General features: G+C 46.1%; 1 protein-coding gene across 1 annotated transcript; it reads right to left on the bottom strand.

Annotated features, from left to right (window-relative positions):
- Positions 1-4094: 4094 nt before the first annotated feature.
- Positions 4095-11431, bottom strand: CCDC106 (coiled-coil domain containing 106). Its single transcript, XM_061552673.1, has 5 exons — positions 11215-11431; positions 9544-9612; positions 8407-8556; positions 5149-5388; positions 4095-4601 (listed from the first exon to the last, which is right to left on the bottom strand). The coding sequence occupies exons 1-5, from the start codon at positions 11429-11431 to the stop codon at positions 4252-4254; spliced, it is 1026 nt and encodes a 341-aa protein (XP_061408657.1). The 3' UTR covers positions 4095-4251.
- Positions 11432-14663: the final 3232 nt, after the last annotated feature.

Raw genomic sequence — 14663 nt, 5'->3', positions numbered from 1 at the left:
GGGTTACAGCCGTTGTGCCATGCAGTTATGTGATGTTGTCGCTTTGTTCCAATTCGCTTTGCTCCGCGTGCTGTGAGCTTCTTCAGGTGAATAAACTGAGTGCATCAGAGAGGTAATTCATCAACTCACTGGGGTGGGGGGGGGGCATCGCTTCACCCACAGTGTTTACAAAACTGTGGAAGTGCTTGCGCACACACAGAATCCAGGGCCGCGTCGCACAGACACACCGCATCTTAATAAAAGCGCTCGAGGCTTGTCACCCACCGTCAGAGTCTCAATCAACCTTGAACACCGCATCATTGTGGCCTTGTAGAGGACACCCAGAGGGTCTGCGCTGGCCAGCCGGCTAGGATGTGCATTAACATTGATCTTCGCTTCCACAAATAACACTCAAATCAGATAACAGAGTTTGCGCAGCTGCTTTTAAACATCCCGAGTGTGTTGCTGCTATGCCACAACTACTTACACGGTCTGCTTGGCAGATTTAACGGGCTTTGTTATGCCGCACCGAGCGTGAAATAACAATGGGAAAAGTCCGCGGTACGGCACGTGCAAAAACATTGGCCCTTTCAGAGTGCGTGATAGGTTCACGAAGCGCTCATCAAGGGCCTTTTTTTCTACCAAACACATCCCATTAGTCTTTGCTGAAGAGTTCGTCTGGAAACTAGGAGGAAACATTCGAGGACCAATTGAGCTCCTGAACATTCTTTGAAAATGCAAAAAAAAATGTAAATCTAGTTTTGGTTAATTTCCTCTCAAATTGTTCAAAAGCTTTGTTTCGGATCGTTGGCGTTATCCGGGCCACATGTGCCACTGCCACTTTGGATAAACCAGGAACCAAAGCCAAGATGAGCAAACCCAGAACTATGGTCTCAACGTGAAGCCCATCTTGCCTCCACTCACCCATCACTGGCAAACATTTGTCTTTGTGCAGCGCGAGAGCCAACGCACCTTTCACCTTACACCTTTCAACCACGCGATACTTGGTTGTTGGCGTTGCCGGTGAAAGCTACCCTCGTGCGACTGTCATTGAAATGACAGATATAACAATGCAATTTCAAGGACCACAAACATGTGCTTGTGTGTTTGTCATGTGGACAAAGTCGATCTCTACATTTAAGTTGGCTCCGAAATGTCTAATTAACTTAAAATAGCCAGTACAGATAATTGGCAAGGGAGCAAGAAATACAACGTATGTAACAGGACAAAAAGTTGCTTTCTAAATGTTTTTATTCAACGGGGGGAAAAATGGCCTTCAGAGGCCCGTGAGAGGTGAATTTTTTTGTAGTTTACACGACCTCATAGTAAAAGTCAGATGACCTCAGAAAGATAAACTTTAGAAACTTGACACTTAATTGCACTGCTTAAATGAACTAATTTGTTCCACAAACACTGTGTCTGGTTACATTATTTTCTACGTTACAACAGAGAACCATAGTATACCCATACTAGTATTTGAACACAACACAGTTTAGTCATTGTTAACTCACAGACAGGATGGTAATGTGAAAATTATGAATTAGCATCCGAGGCGACTAGGCACATCCCTTGAAGTCAGCCTGTAACGTCAATGAATTAGCCCAGATATAACATGACCAACAAAGTAAGTAGTGCATTTTATACTTTACCACCATTGGTCAGATATTTTCAAAAGGTGCTTCCTTGTAATGTATGACGTAAGGGGGTGAGCTGAGGCACATTGCACTGAGAACCTGGTGGCCCGTGTTCGATTTTCCACCTCGGCAAATATCTAAACCGGGTCCTGGGCCCCCAACTCACCAATGTGCACCGATCAGAATGGCAAAGTATAGTCAGACAACCCACATTACTAATCCAGCAATAGTTTGACGAAGGAACGTTAATTTATCGATTGTGGCAGCATCAGCAGCATTGGCCAAGATGACTTCTTGACATTACACTTGACGTGGCAATTTGCTCCTTGGAGGTACATGGGGCACAAAGGCTACAATTGTTAGCATTCAGCGTGTGGATCACCACTGTTGGACGGTTGCAGAGCCGATGTAGTAAATCAGAAATGCATTTAGCAAGCAATACAACATATATCATCATGGGACCTCCTTTGCCAGTAACAAAATATGAGAATAGTTTTTCCCCTTTTTTCTGGCAACAAAACAGGTGTTAAGATGTTAAAACACCAAATTTAAACCTTTTACAAGGAATCATGTCTGCATATTGTGGTTAATGCAGTAACATGATTCCTTGTAAAAGGTTTCAGATTGGTGTTTTAACATCTTAACACCTGTTTTGTTGCCAGAAAAAAAGGGAAAACCTATTTCCAATCAAAAAAAATGATTGGCTCCAGTAATAATGAAAACCCCTTGTTAGTCCATTGCTTGATGAAGGTCTCCAAACGCCGTGTAATGTATGCGGATTATTTATTCATACTTCACCACACTGGTGAGTGTGGCTTGGCGAAGAGAGTGGATGGTGATCAGGACTCGTTCAGATATCACTCACCACTGATGTTAGCCGTGGCTGGAATCAAACTCAGGTTTCTGGGTTGACGGCGCAATGCGATCATCAATGTGTCATTACCCCCCCCCCTTACCCATAAAAGATATTTGATGTCTCGATATTAAAAGCTATAAATATGTTATGTTTGTGTGACAGGGCAGTCGTTATTTTGAGCAGGGGAACGCTGGAACATTTATATTGGTCTGTGGATAGCAGCTCCTAGTTGTTTTTTATCTCAACAATGTTTATATCACTACTGTTGGGACACCAGGAAGTGGCCGCATAAACATGTCATATTTTCTAAACATCTATTTATTTTTACGCAAGTAAGCCACATTTGTTAATGTTTGCTGTTAAACTTGCAATATTTTAGTTTATGTTAAGTTGTGTTTTTAATTGTGCGATGTTTTCGTATTCCTTGTTAGCTTGGCATCACATTCCTCTTCGGAAAACTGACGAACACAGCAAGATAATGGATAATTTCACACCGAGTGCTATATTTTACTCACAAACATTCATCAGATCTAATGTTTGCACGGGACTTTGGCCATGAGACAGCTTGATTAGCCCCACACGTGCTCTCTGGTTCAATATTTAGTCATGGTTTGCCACACTTTAATGCACTGTTTGACCCTTCATAATTATTCGCTCTTCATGAATCATCATCATCAAAGGCAACCTTTATGGTCTCTGGAGGCCAAGAGTCTCCACATCTTATGTTCTCTATTTGTTGAGCATCTTTTACAAATGGTGCCTTGAAACCCTTCCTCTGAATTGTAGAGGGCATCAGCAAATCCCAGGTCCATTCAGAACCGTTCTAGCAGGACCTTTCTTTCCATCAGCACTTTGTTTAAAGCCTGGTTTCTTATTTCGACTGAGGCTGCACTGCCCGACACAATAGAGACACAATTAGATGGCAGGTTTTTTTGACCTTCGAACTCCTGTATCTCTTTTTGTCCTTACAACAGAACCACGCCCGAGTTGTGTCCTGAGCAAGCCCACCTCGCCTCAGGAGGCGCCAGGTTATTTTTTCCACTTCAGAACCCGAGCCGTGCCACTCACGCCACGCGCAATGAGTACGACAATACGCTTTAAACCCATTCTCTGGCCAGTTACTATTGGCTCTAAGCCATAATAATATATTTTAGGAAGCCAAAGTTTCATTATTTTGGCTCGGCAAATAGTGGAATACCACCTTACCGTGAGGGCCCTCTTGTGCAAATGGAAAGCGTATCTCCTCTGCTTCCATATAGAGCTTGGTCGTTTGCTGCAAACACAGTTTTAGGTTCTATAACTCTGGAACATTTTTGTTAATATTATGTTTGCATATTTATATAGCAATAGTAATAATACTAATACATTGTATTTATCCAGGAACGCCTCATTGAGTCTCCAGACTTGTTTTCAGGAGGGCTCTGCTACATGAGGGTGTTTGGTCGATTCACTTAATGAGTGTGTGGCTTGTGGGAGGAGACAACCCACGCATGTGAATGGTTAAACTCTGAAAACTCCACACACATAGATTTTAGAGTCCGTTGTACAGATGATGGGACAGCGTGATTATCATTTGACCGCACACTACCTGTGACATTCCCTGGTGTATGGTGAAAACTAAATAAAACAGTTGACCCCACCTAAGAAATAAATGTCCTTCCCTGCAAACTAGACCACACTGGAGGGCATGAGAGTAGATTTTTAGTTAAAAATTTCATGAACGAAATCTCGTACATTTCCAAAAAGTAGTTTGGCCCAGAAGGCCCGGGAGATGGACCCCGATCACTGTGGAGCCTGTGGAGCCAGTTGTGGAGCCATTCGCTTGAACTTGTAGCTGATGGGCAGCAGCTTCCCCTCGGCCTTCATCTTGTCGACGTTCACGCGCGTCTCCTCGTCCATGGCGTGCCAGCACCGGCGGGAGAAGTCGAGCAGGCGTTCCGTCCGCCCGTCGTACGGCCCCACGGCGGCGTACAGGCCGGGCGACACGACCTCCAGGTCCACGATGGGGGCCGTGAGGGCAATGGTGTTCCTGTCAACGTTCATCTTCTCGCAAGCACGCTTCACGCTCCTCGTCTTCTGGTACACCGACAGCACCTTCTTGTAGCGCCAGACGACGTCCTCCACCGACTTTACTGTTGCGATGATACGAGAGAGCATTCAGAAAGATGCACTGGGCTATTACGAGCACATCCATGCTCTTCCTGGCCTGTAGACGTACTGGAAAAGTTATTTTATTTAAGTTTTTCTTCCGATTCCGTTCTGATGAAGTACATATAGATACACGTACGTCATCGAATGGGAAAGGGTTAATATGTTAATATGTAGTGCTGCATTGGTAGTGGATCAGAAGTACAAATAACAAAACTCAATATTTGCCATGAACACTGCCTGAAAGGAAATAAAATACATCATATACTGGACTAGGTGAATTATTGGGCAGTGGCTTTTCTTTAATTGCGCTTATTAATATAAGGCAGTCGCGTAATATTTTATATATATGGGAAACAGTATCCCTGTACATACAATGAGGCCTTGTATGACCTTAATCCAAGTTGATTACCTCCGCAGCCCAGCTACACAAAAAAATACACACACACACACACGGTGCACATCTAGTCCGAAAGGTCGACTGATTCAAAACGAATTTCACAAGTTCATGGCATCTATCCAAGCACTCGCCTCGGATGCCCTTGCGTAAGCCTTCCTTCCCACAGCCCCCCTTGCTCGCCTTCCTGCAGCCTCGGTGGTAGTTCCCTGGAGGGAACGCGTGTCGGCCTGCCTCTGGGTCCGTTCCGTCGGCCGTGTCTGAGGAGGAACTGCTGTGTGAGTCGCCAGGCGACGGTGGCGGCGACGCTTCGGCGTCCGCTGTGGGACGGCGCCGATTTGTCAGCGGGGCCTTGTTGCAGCTTGATCTCTCCCCTGAAACAATCCATGCGCACAACAACAACAACAACGAAAAGATGATAAGGTGGTTGGGTGGCTGAATGGTCAGAGCATTGAGCTAATGTTCGACACAACAAAAGCAACAACCGGACAATGTCTCCATCACATCTCCGTCTCTCCACGTAAAAATACAAAAGTATCTTTTGCGGAACCCATGAGCCGCACATAATTCTGGGAGTGCATCATTTCAGCAGTATTGATTTAAGACAAGCAAACTCTGGACTGTTTTCAACAGTGTCTCATGAACAGTCAGCCTTGCTTGATTCAATGCTGGTGAACTACGATTGTACAGGCAAAGACCCTCTCTTTATGATAGGAGTCCTAGTTAGAAACGTCACATTTGCATGTGACACGCTGATTTCTCAAGGGCAATATCTAGGCAGCCACCCACCTGGGCTCTCAAGTGTATTGAGGTGATGGTTTCTGCCTGGCCACCAAATGACTGTATGTATTGAATTAAATTAGCTTATTTCAGATTTGAGCATGAACATTGTTTTGCCTTGATGGACATGGTTTTAATTCTTATGCAGGTAATATAGAGAGAGGGTAACACAATGGTCACGTCTGCAACTGGATTCTCAGCTACATTGAGTACCAAAGTCTGATGATCAGTATTGTTTGGAATACAAACCACTAAGGAGAACACTTGTTTGAGCTATCACGCAGGACTTGACACTTAAATAACAATGAAATTATCACTGAGTCCCAAAACTATTTGTTCATTGTGGTCAGTTTGGCCAGATTGAGCGATCATCTAATGGTACTTGGGAGGAAACCATAATACCTGGAGAAGACCCTTGCATACAAGGAGATAATACCCAAAGCTCCACACGGAAAGATGCAAATAATTAAATTACTGTACTTCCATTAATTGGCATCTCACAGCCCAGCAGGTTTGGGAATTTCACAAACCTACGCGATGCACCAACCCTTGCCTCCAAAGCGCTGGATCGCAGGCATGTGCCACCGCGGGCAGATGTGTTCAAGCTGGCTACACCTCACATGGCGAGTGTCGCAGTGAGATGTTCATGGCCAGCTAGCATCATGGCTTCTTCTTCTCTTGTTCTAAGCCAAAAAGGCCTATTATTGCACGGGATTGGCCGCATATATTGTCTTTCTCCTTGTACTAATATTCTGTGACTTTGCTGTTGTTAAATCTAAATTTAACGGTTTTTCTTGGCCTGTTCTCTAAGCCCGATTGTCCAGCCCTAACAGCAGGAGGTAGCTATTCTGCCATATCGCTAGGCTCCATTGGCTTCTCTCCCCACCCAACAGTTTTTTCAAATTTGGGTTTTTTTAGATGTGCCATGCTCTGTGCCAGCAAGCACGCCGCGAGCTGGGGGAATTGGAAGGTATTGGTCAGATCAGAGGCTGTACGATGATCTCTGTGAGTTGTGCTTCATCTCATCCTGGTTTGGGGTAACCGGCACCAGGGGAGAGGCGATTATTTTGCGCATGTCCCAGCATCGTGGCAGTCGCCAAACAAAAAAAGCAAAGTTTTGGCTGAGCGGCGCATTCTAACACGCCGCTTCACATCGACCCGTCGTCGGGTTACATGTTACTCGTCACGACAACGTGCGGAGCAGTGAGCGTGCCGAGTTAATCAGAAAATTAATCAGTTCAAGGAGGGTAAGAGAGGGCAAGTTGCGCACGTGCCATAGTTCTCGATGTCAAAAACCTGCCACAACAACAACAACAAAAAAGACAGAAAAAACCCTCTCTGCAGGCCAGCCGCACGCAACGGCCGCCCGACTAAATTCCTGCGGTTGTTTGAAAAGTGCGCAATACGCTTCTTGACGGAAAGCTCCTGAGCCACGGGGAAACTAAAATGCCCGCGAGTTTGCGAGCCTACGTGCCCTTTGGCGAACCAGTCCCAAAAAGAAAAAAAAGAAGGGCCGGGACTGGGTTACGAGATAATCGTCTTGTGTTGCGGCGTACACAATGGCACGTGTTGTTGGCCATCTTGGGTGACAGAGCGGGGGAGAGGTGAGCCCTCACTTCGCGTGCTGCTGTTTTCGTTGGGAGCGTGCCCAGCCGTGAGCCGAGGCAGTCACGTGCACACTTTTTCAATTTTCGAAGCGTCCCGCGTGCCAACGCGACGCGCCGCGTGGTCAATGGGGGCACTTCTGTGAGCTGTGCGCGCGCCGATTCACTGTCCCTCTGTGCGCACTACGCAAATTTGCCAACAGTGTTTATATGCGTGCTTATTTTTGTTTTTATTTGGGGGGGATGGTGGGGGTGGGGAAACACTTCTCACAAACCTGCAGTTTGTTTTGAATTAAACAAATTATCTGAATTTGCATATTTGGGTTCAGTAGCGTTTACCTGTTCCTTTCGATTAAAGTTCGAAAGTTGTTACTTTTAACTGGACAGCTGCGTCAAGATGGATATACTGTGCCTGTGACACTCTTTACGGGAGGCCCGTTTGTGTCAGTGAATACTGCTCAAAAGAAGGGTGCATGACACATTAACGTTGTCTTTCACTACCGACCATACCCCAACGTAAAACATGAATATTTATAACAAGAGGAGAGCATGAGGACAAAGCATAAATACACACATGTTAAACCATGATACCTATGAATGTAAGATCTATGACCCAATGACCTGCAATGTATGCACCCGATCTTGTGAGATCATGGAAGATTGCGCCTGTATAGATTGCATGGGTGAGTGCCACGCACGGCTGGTGTCTTATAGGCTAAATTACGAGCAGAACATGACGCTGCAGGAAAAAAGCTAAATTGTATTGTACTACTCTATGCTCCCTGCCTTCACCAATCGGCACTGGCCAGTGGGGTGAAGTATGGTCAAATCCCCCACGACCTCCACGACGTGGGGATGGCCCTCATCCAGCAGTGGATTGACCAAGGGCTCTCTCTCGCTCTCTCTCCGCGTGTCCACACGTACATTACTGCGACAAATAGTGGGCAACGTCCAAGGAGCGGAGCGACCGGCTTTTTGTGGATTTCCACCGAGACGTGAGCGGCTCGCCTCCTTTGCTGAGCACGCTCTGTAGGAACTCCTTGTCTGCCTGCAGGTGCTTGTTGCTTCTCTCCAGCACGGCGATGCGGTGCCTCGCCACCTCCAGCTCCCTCCGCAGCACCTCCGCGTGCAGCAGCGAGCCAGGACGCTCCACGACGTCTGTCGGACGGGCGGAACACGTTCAACGCGTAGGCTTTCGCGACCAGTAATGTTTTATTACACTGGTCAAAAAAAAAAACATTTTTTTCTGGCCTGGACTTTTGCAGCTGTTTTAGACTAGTTTCAGGGTGCTGATTCCAAATCTGATCTCAGATTTGCTCTATCACATCATTTTTATGCTATCAGCATACCCCATTTTCATTGATTTTGCCAGAAATGAACTCTGTCACTTATGATTGCAAGTTGTTGCGAGTCAGTGACTGCTTTAGTGTAAAAATATGGTGCTGTATTTTTAAGATAGTGTGTTTATAATATCATTTTATGTAGATATCCACATTTATTTACTATTTTTCTTCTGCAGTTTTTATTAAAAATGCAATATTTGATATCTCAAAAAGCTGATGTGATAGACAAAAACTGATGCCAGATTTGGAATCAGCACCCCAAAATTACCTTAAAACCCTTGGAATACCTTATGCCAGAAAAGTGTGTTGACCAGTGTTATTTTTATTATCATTCTTTCCAGGGAAGGGCCACTGAGCTATATTGCTCTTTTGTCAGAAGCGATCTGACCGCAAGCTCAACGAAGTGGCTCATCATCATCACGTGGAAATTTAGAGCAGTCAAATACTACAAACGCGTGATGTGTTGATTCTTTGATTCTAAATTTGGAGGGAAATATCCACGTGACCACGGGGAGAACGTGCAAACTCCAAATGAACAGGCGTCAGGGTTGTGATCGAACCCACGACCTCCTGTATACCAGGCGAGGTAGTTAACATCTCGCCAGCGTGGCACCCTATATATTATTATGTTGTCCATCATAAAAAACATTTTATGGGTTAGATCGCGTAAATATGAATGTGAAGTAGTAACTAATTGCCACGTATTTGTTTGCGTAACAACCCTTTCTAATTGGCTGTGATCTAACGATGAGGAACGCATTACTCAACGTGAGTGGACTTAATAGTCAAGGCTCAATTTCACCTGGAGTTGTTGGGGGCTGAGCGCTGAAAAACAGTTCGGTGAGCCTCTCTGGACCACCTGGGATGCGTGCTGAAAGGAGAGGAGGCAGACTTTAAAAGCACGTGGCATCCATTCGGGAACAACCCATGTTAACCCTCCTCACATCTGAGACCGTCAGGCCCAGTGTCACCAGGACAGACGCCGAGTGAACAGAGTGAGGTCTCCTCCCAGTCAACATGCGCGGCTCCTAGGCCTCCCGTATCTTAGCCCCCCCCCGACCTGCCCCCCCCCACCCCAATTATATGAGCGCTTCCCCCACCCTCACCGCCTCGTCTGGTCCCACTCCTCGCGTGTTCGTTTAAGAAAAAGTTCAGCCAACCCTGTGACATCTCCAGAACGAGCCCTGTAAATTAGGACGCGGACGACCTGTCGCGCCAGACTGTGTGTTTATTGTTGTTGTTGGAATGTACCACACATCGGACATGAGAATAAAGAAATACCTTCAACAACAACAAACGAAGCCCTGCTAATGGTACACGCAAAAGGTGATTCGTAGACGGCGAAAGGCACGATCGTGACCCCGCGCGCCTTGCGGCCTTCCCTTCGTGCCTCGCATGCCTGGTCCCCCCTCGCGAAAGAGGTTTTTAACCTCCACGTTTTATTATTTTTACCTGGCTAAATAGAGGTGAACAAAAAAATCTCGCCTTTTACCTGCCCACATGAATAAATCTGCTTCATTAGCGAGTACGTTTAACCCGTATTAGTTTCCAGCGTGCTCGCCCTTTCTCCCTGACGCGTTTCTCATCGCTTACACAGACTAGTGCTGGGATCGGGGTTTTTTTCTCTCTCGTGTTAATTATTATTATTTACTTCTTTTAAAGCGAGTGGGCCAAATATTGGAACCAAAAAGGGGGCCGTCAACCCATCCCGTGGGCACGAATGATCGAAGCTCAATGTGGCATCGGCAGTAACCGCGCAGGCTCCCGGCACGCTCAGCAGAAGCCCCTGCATACTCTGACCCTGTCTCATGAACGCGCCGATTGCTTGAGCGGTCCTTTTTTTTCTTGCGCGCGCCTATTTCAGATTGCGGAGATGTGGCAATGTTCTTCGCTGCCAAACGTGTGGGCATTACGTGTCCATGATTTCATTATACGTCCTAAAAACGGCACGGGTGATTACCATTGAGTGTAATTGTGTAAGTTTAGCAAACCCTTTATTTTCCTACTTTTATACAGCCTGGAACAGTTCCCATGTGTTGCTTAAGCTCTCATGTCATTTTCACCTATGTGTCATCTTTTGATTTTAAGTTAACGTAGGTTTATATAGGTGGGGCTTATTTCAGCCATTGTGAGAGGTGTGATGAAAATGATATTTCTGACGAACGCTAGTTGCAGTAAATAGCACCCAAATAAGTCATGGGCTGGATGATATAGATGGTCAGATTATGTTTGAGGAAACGACACCAGTGATTGGGTACGACCCTGCAAGAACGTGACAATCAATGCCAGCGAACGGCCGGCAGAGAAAATACACGAAAAAATAAACCCGCATATCCCAGCACCACAGTCTCCACACCAGCATTTGCAACATGGAAATCACAGCACCAAGTAGCACTACAGCACTAGAAGTGTTAAAACACAACCCAACCACACACCCCACTCCATACAACGCAGGTGAACACAGTACACCTACCACCAGTCCTTGCAGCATGGGAAAGCTCTGCAGAATAGCTTGACATGGACACCTCCACACCTTTGCCCTCCTGATTTCCACGCGTGCGACCGAACACCACGTGGTCGGTGGCGATGTGATGCGCGGTGGCCACGCCGTCTCCCGCAGCGGCCTCCTGGCTGAACGCCCTCCACATGTCTCGCACTTCCCTGGGTCTCTTGGGCCTGGCGGAGGTCATGGCCAGATCCCATGCGCCTTCAATCGGTCGCCGCGGTGAAAATTGCCCATTCCCAACTTCCATGGTGCACGAAGAGCCTTGATGCCCAGTTGTTCGGGTGCACGAGAGAAAATAAACGTTGGTCCAATTCAACAGCGTCCGCCCTCCAATGCCACTGCAGATTTGCACGGATGTCACCTGGCTAGCGAGTGCGCAAAACTGCATCGGGGAGCTCCGGGGTGCTTTTTAAATGGGGGTACGGCTGGCCAAGAGCTTTGGGGGGCGGGCAGGGAGGGGGGGCTGCAGGGACGGATTGGATTTTTCCATTTTGGTTAAAAGTAATGCTTGTATGAATATATATTTCACGAGATAATTACATAGTAACAGCGATGTAATTGCTAAGTAACGAGCTTTGTCCTGGTAATTGTTGGGTAATTACAGTAGTCACACGTAATTACAGCAATTACCATGTAATAGCACTCTGGGCGTTACTGCCGACCGCCGTCTGGGTTTGTTTCTATGCACAGCTTCGTGCCGCTATCATAATGAGGAAAGGTTCATTTTGGAGTCGGGTTCAGTTTGCTAGGCGGTTGTGATGTGTGCACAAGCGCTGCATTTCATGTAACGTTAGAAGCTGTGGCAAATTTGAGCCTCACGTCCAGAAAGGAGCAAATGTCATTATTCAAACCACAAGTCTAATTGCACCAACAATCCAACTCCTGTGATAACATCTTTTTTTTCTTCCAGATTCTACTGTTCGGGCTTCTATCCTGGAGATGATCGAACCAATCGGAGAAGCCACACGCATCATGGCTGTGGAGGTTTCTTCTTTTGAGGGGCTTTTCTAACAGAATTAGGAACATTCTGACGGTGACGCCGCGGTGGTCTGCACGGCTGGGCTAGGATTGGCCAACAATATGCTCGGGAATGGATAATGATGTTCTCCCAATTACTGTGGGTTTCAAAATTCCACTCATTTCATAGTACGGTTCATTAAATGTTGTCTGTGGGAGAAACCCTGAGTGTGGCGTTATAATTGAGCACGGCATGGGGACATGCGGATCAACTCTGTCGGTGAGTTTTTCTTTGAAGTGAGAAAAAAAACTACTTCAGTGACTTGATTTCTGGCATGAGGAGAAGGACGGACTAACGCCACAGCCCCTTGCCTTCCATGACCATGATGCCAACAACAACAACAACGGAAATCAAATTGCATCCCTCGCCACGGCCAAACCAACGCGGCCTCTGAAATGGACACAACTTGAGGGCGGTCTTCATATATAGAGCGTGGTATGCTGTGAGAACTTCTACAAGAACACCAAATCTTCTTGGTTCTTTCGGTAAAGTCACGTAGAATGGAAATAACAAAAGAAAAAAAAGAAAACATAATAAAATAATTCTCACGACGTTTCGAAATTTAAGAACACCAAATGTTGCTTCTTGTGAATGTGGCCTCTGCTGCCCGGTGGCCCAGAGTGACCAGAGCCTGCTAAGCAGGCGTTGCGCTGTGGGTAGCGGCGGAGTCAGGCAGAGGTGAGTGAATGCGAGGCGCAGGTGTGATGCGCTCCCATGGTTGAGTGCCGGTGATGACAGCGCCCTGACACCTGGGCTCGTTGCAGTCAGTCGAGCTGGCGCTTTGGCAGGCGCACAAATCGACTGTTGCAGGAATGAATAGCCATTGAGGGTGATGTGAGCGACTCAGGCAATATTTGCAGGTCACTTTCACTGGGTGCCTGCCTTGGGTCGACTCAGCCTCAAATGGGTACCTGGTGCGGTGTGTACATTTCGCCGCTCGGGAGACAAATGCGGCCGGGCGTGACGCTGGTCACCCACCGCCCTCTCGCGTGCCATGCCGGCCCCCATGGAGTGCTCGCTAACAGCACTGGCCCCAACAGTCGGGGGAGACCTTTGCCTATAACAGAAAGCAACACCATCGGGTTGCGCTGTGCACTTCGCGATGATTGGTATCCACACCTGTGCACAAAGCAGGTTGGTGTGGCACTCGTCGCTAATTGAAGAGCCCGTGGCTTCCGTTGTTGCATGCGGGCATTGATGAATTCTCTCTTGTCAAGGTTTGACAGAACATGCGAGCCGTGCACAGGTGCAGCTTGTTATGATTGTAGCGCTTTTCATCCAGGGATCCGGGCAGCACGCACAACGGTAACGCGGGGATGGAGAGTGGTCTGTGGAGCCAGTTTACGAATATTTGACACATATTGTTTAAAAATACAAATATATGTTCCCATTTGCAACATTTCATCACAGTGGATTGTCTTATATTCTTGGTTCTTTCGGTAAAGTCACGCAAATAGAAAACAAAAAAATATAATAATAAAAATAATAAGATAAAATAAAAAAAATAACAATAATAAAAGCAAAAAAACCACGATGTGGATTATCTCCATGATGTTTAATTCCCCATAATTCACCAATACAGTGTAGAATGATTTAATATATACTGTATAGTATTTCAATATTTTTCTTTTCCCTGAACAGTGCCCCACTGTGAATATATATAAACCTGGCCAATAACATTTGAGAACCCAGCAGTATTTGTTTAACAAGGCTGACTCTGCTGATGGAATCTAGTCAGTGAGAACCAGGCCAATATTTGCTTAAATACATGCTGCTAGATAATACAATGTACGTCTTGAAGGCCGCAGACCAGTGAATTAAATCGATTTCATGTATACGCGAAGAGACAAATGTAAGTCTATTTATTTGTTTTATTATCCATAATGCTCCACAAAAACACATCACGAGTAGTGTGCATTTTTGTCCGGGTCCATCGGTTTTTCCCTCCACATTTAGAATCAACGTGTGCGTTTAAACGTATTTGGCCGCTATAAATTTCCACATGATGATAAGCCACTTCGTTGAGCTATCATTTGTGGCCAGGTCACTTCTGAAAAAGAGCTATACAGTTTAGCTCAGTGGACCTTACCTGGTAAAATCAAATAAAACAAATAGGAAAGTTTTGTTGTTTTTCGATTTAAAGCTTTCGTGACTGCAGGGATTCATCTTCTTGGTTCTTTCGGTAAAGTCACGTAGAAGGGAAATAATAAAATAATAAAATAATTACATATAATAAAATAATTCTCACGACGTTTCGGCCACAACGCAAGCAGCCGTCCTCAGGTGAAGAACAGGTCTGTCTGAAAGACAGCGTCTGAATGATCAGCGTCTGAATGATCATTCAGACGCTGTGTTATGGCCGAAACGTCGTGAGAATTATTTTATCATGTTTTATTTT

The sequence above is a fragment of the Lethenteron reissneri genome, chromosome 17 (genome assembly GCF_015708825.2).
Source record: "Lethenteron reissneri isolate LAM-NWPU_2019-01 chromosome 17, ASM1570882v1, whole genome shotgun sequence".
Lineage (NCBI taxonomy): Eukaryota > Metazoa > Chordata > Hyperoartia > Petromyzontiformes > Petromyzontidae > Lethenteron > Lethenteron reissneri.
This window is presented reverse-complemented; position numbering and strand designations above follow the sequence as displayed.

Bases quoted from the DNA above. Each gene is read 5' to 3' on its own strand.
- CCDC106 (XM_061552673.1), bottom strand. From the start codon at position 11,431: ATGACCTCCGCCAGGCCCAAGAGACCCAGGGAAGTGCGAGACATGTGG. The intron at 8,557-9,543 runs GTGAAATTGAGC...CCCGTCCGACAG, and splicing joins TCAGCCCCCAACAACTCCAG to ACGTCGTGGAGCGTCCTGGC. The intron at 5,389-8,406 runs GCGAGCCGCTCA...GGATTGTTTCAG, and splicing joins GAGCGTGCTCAGCAAAGGAG to GGGAGAGATCAAGCTGCAAC.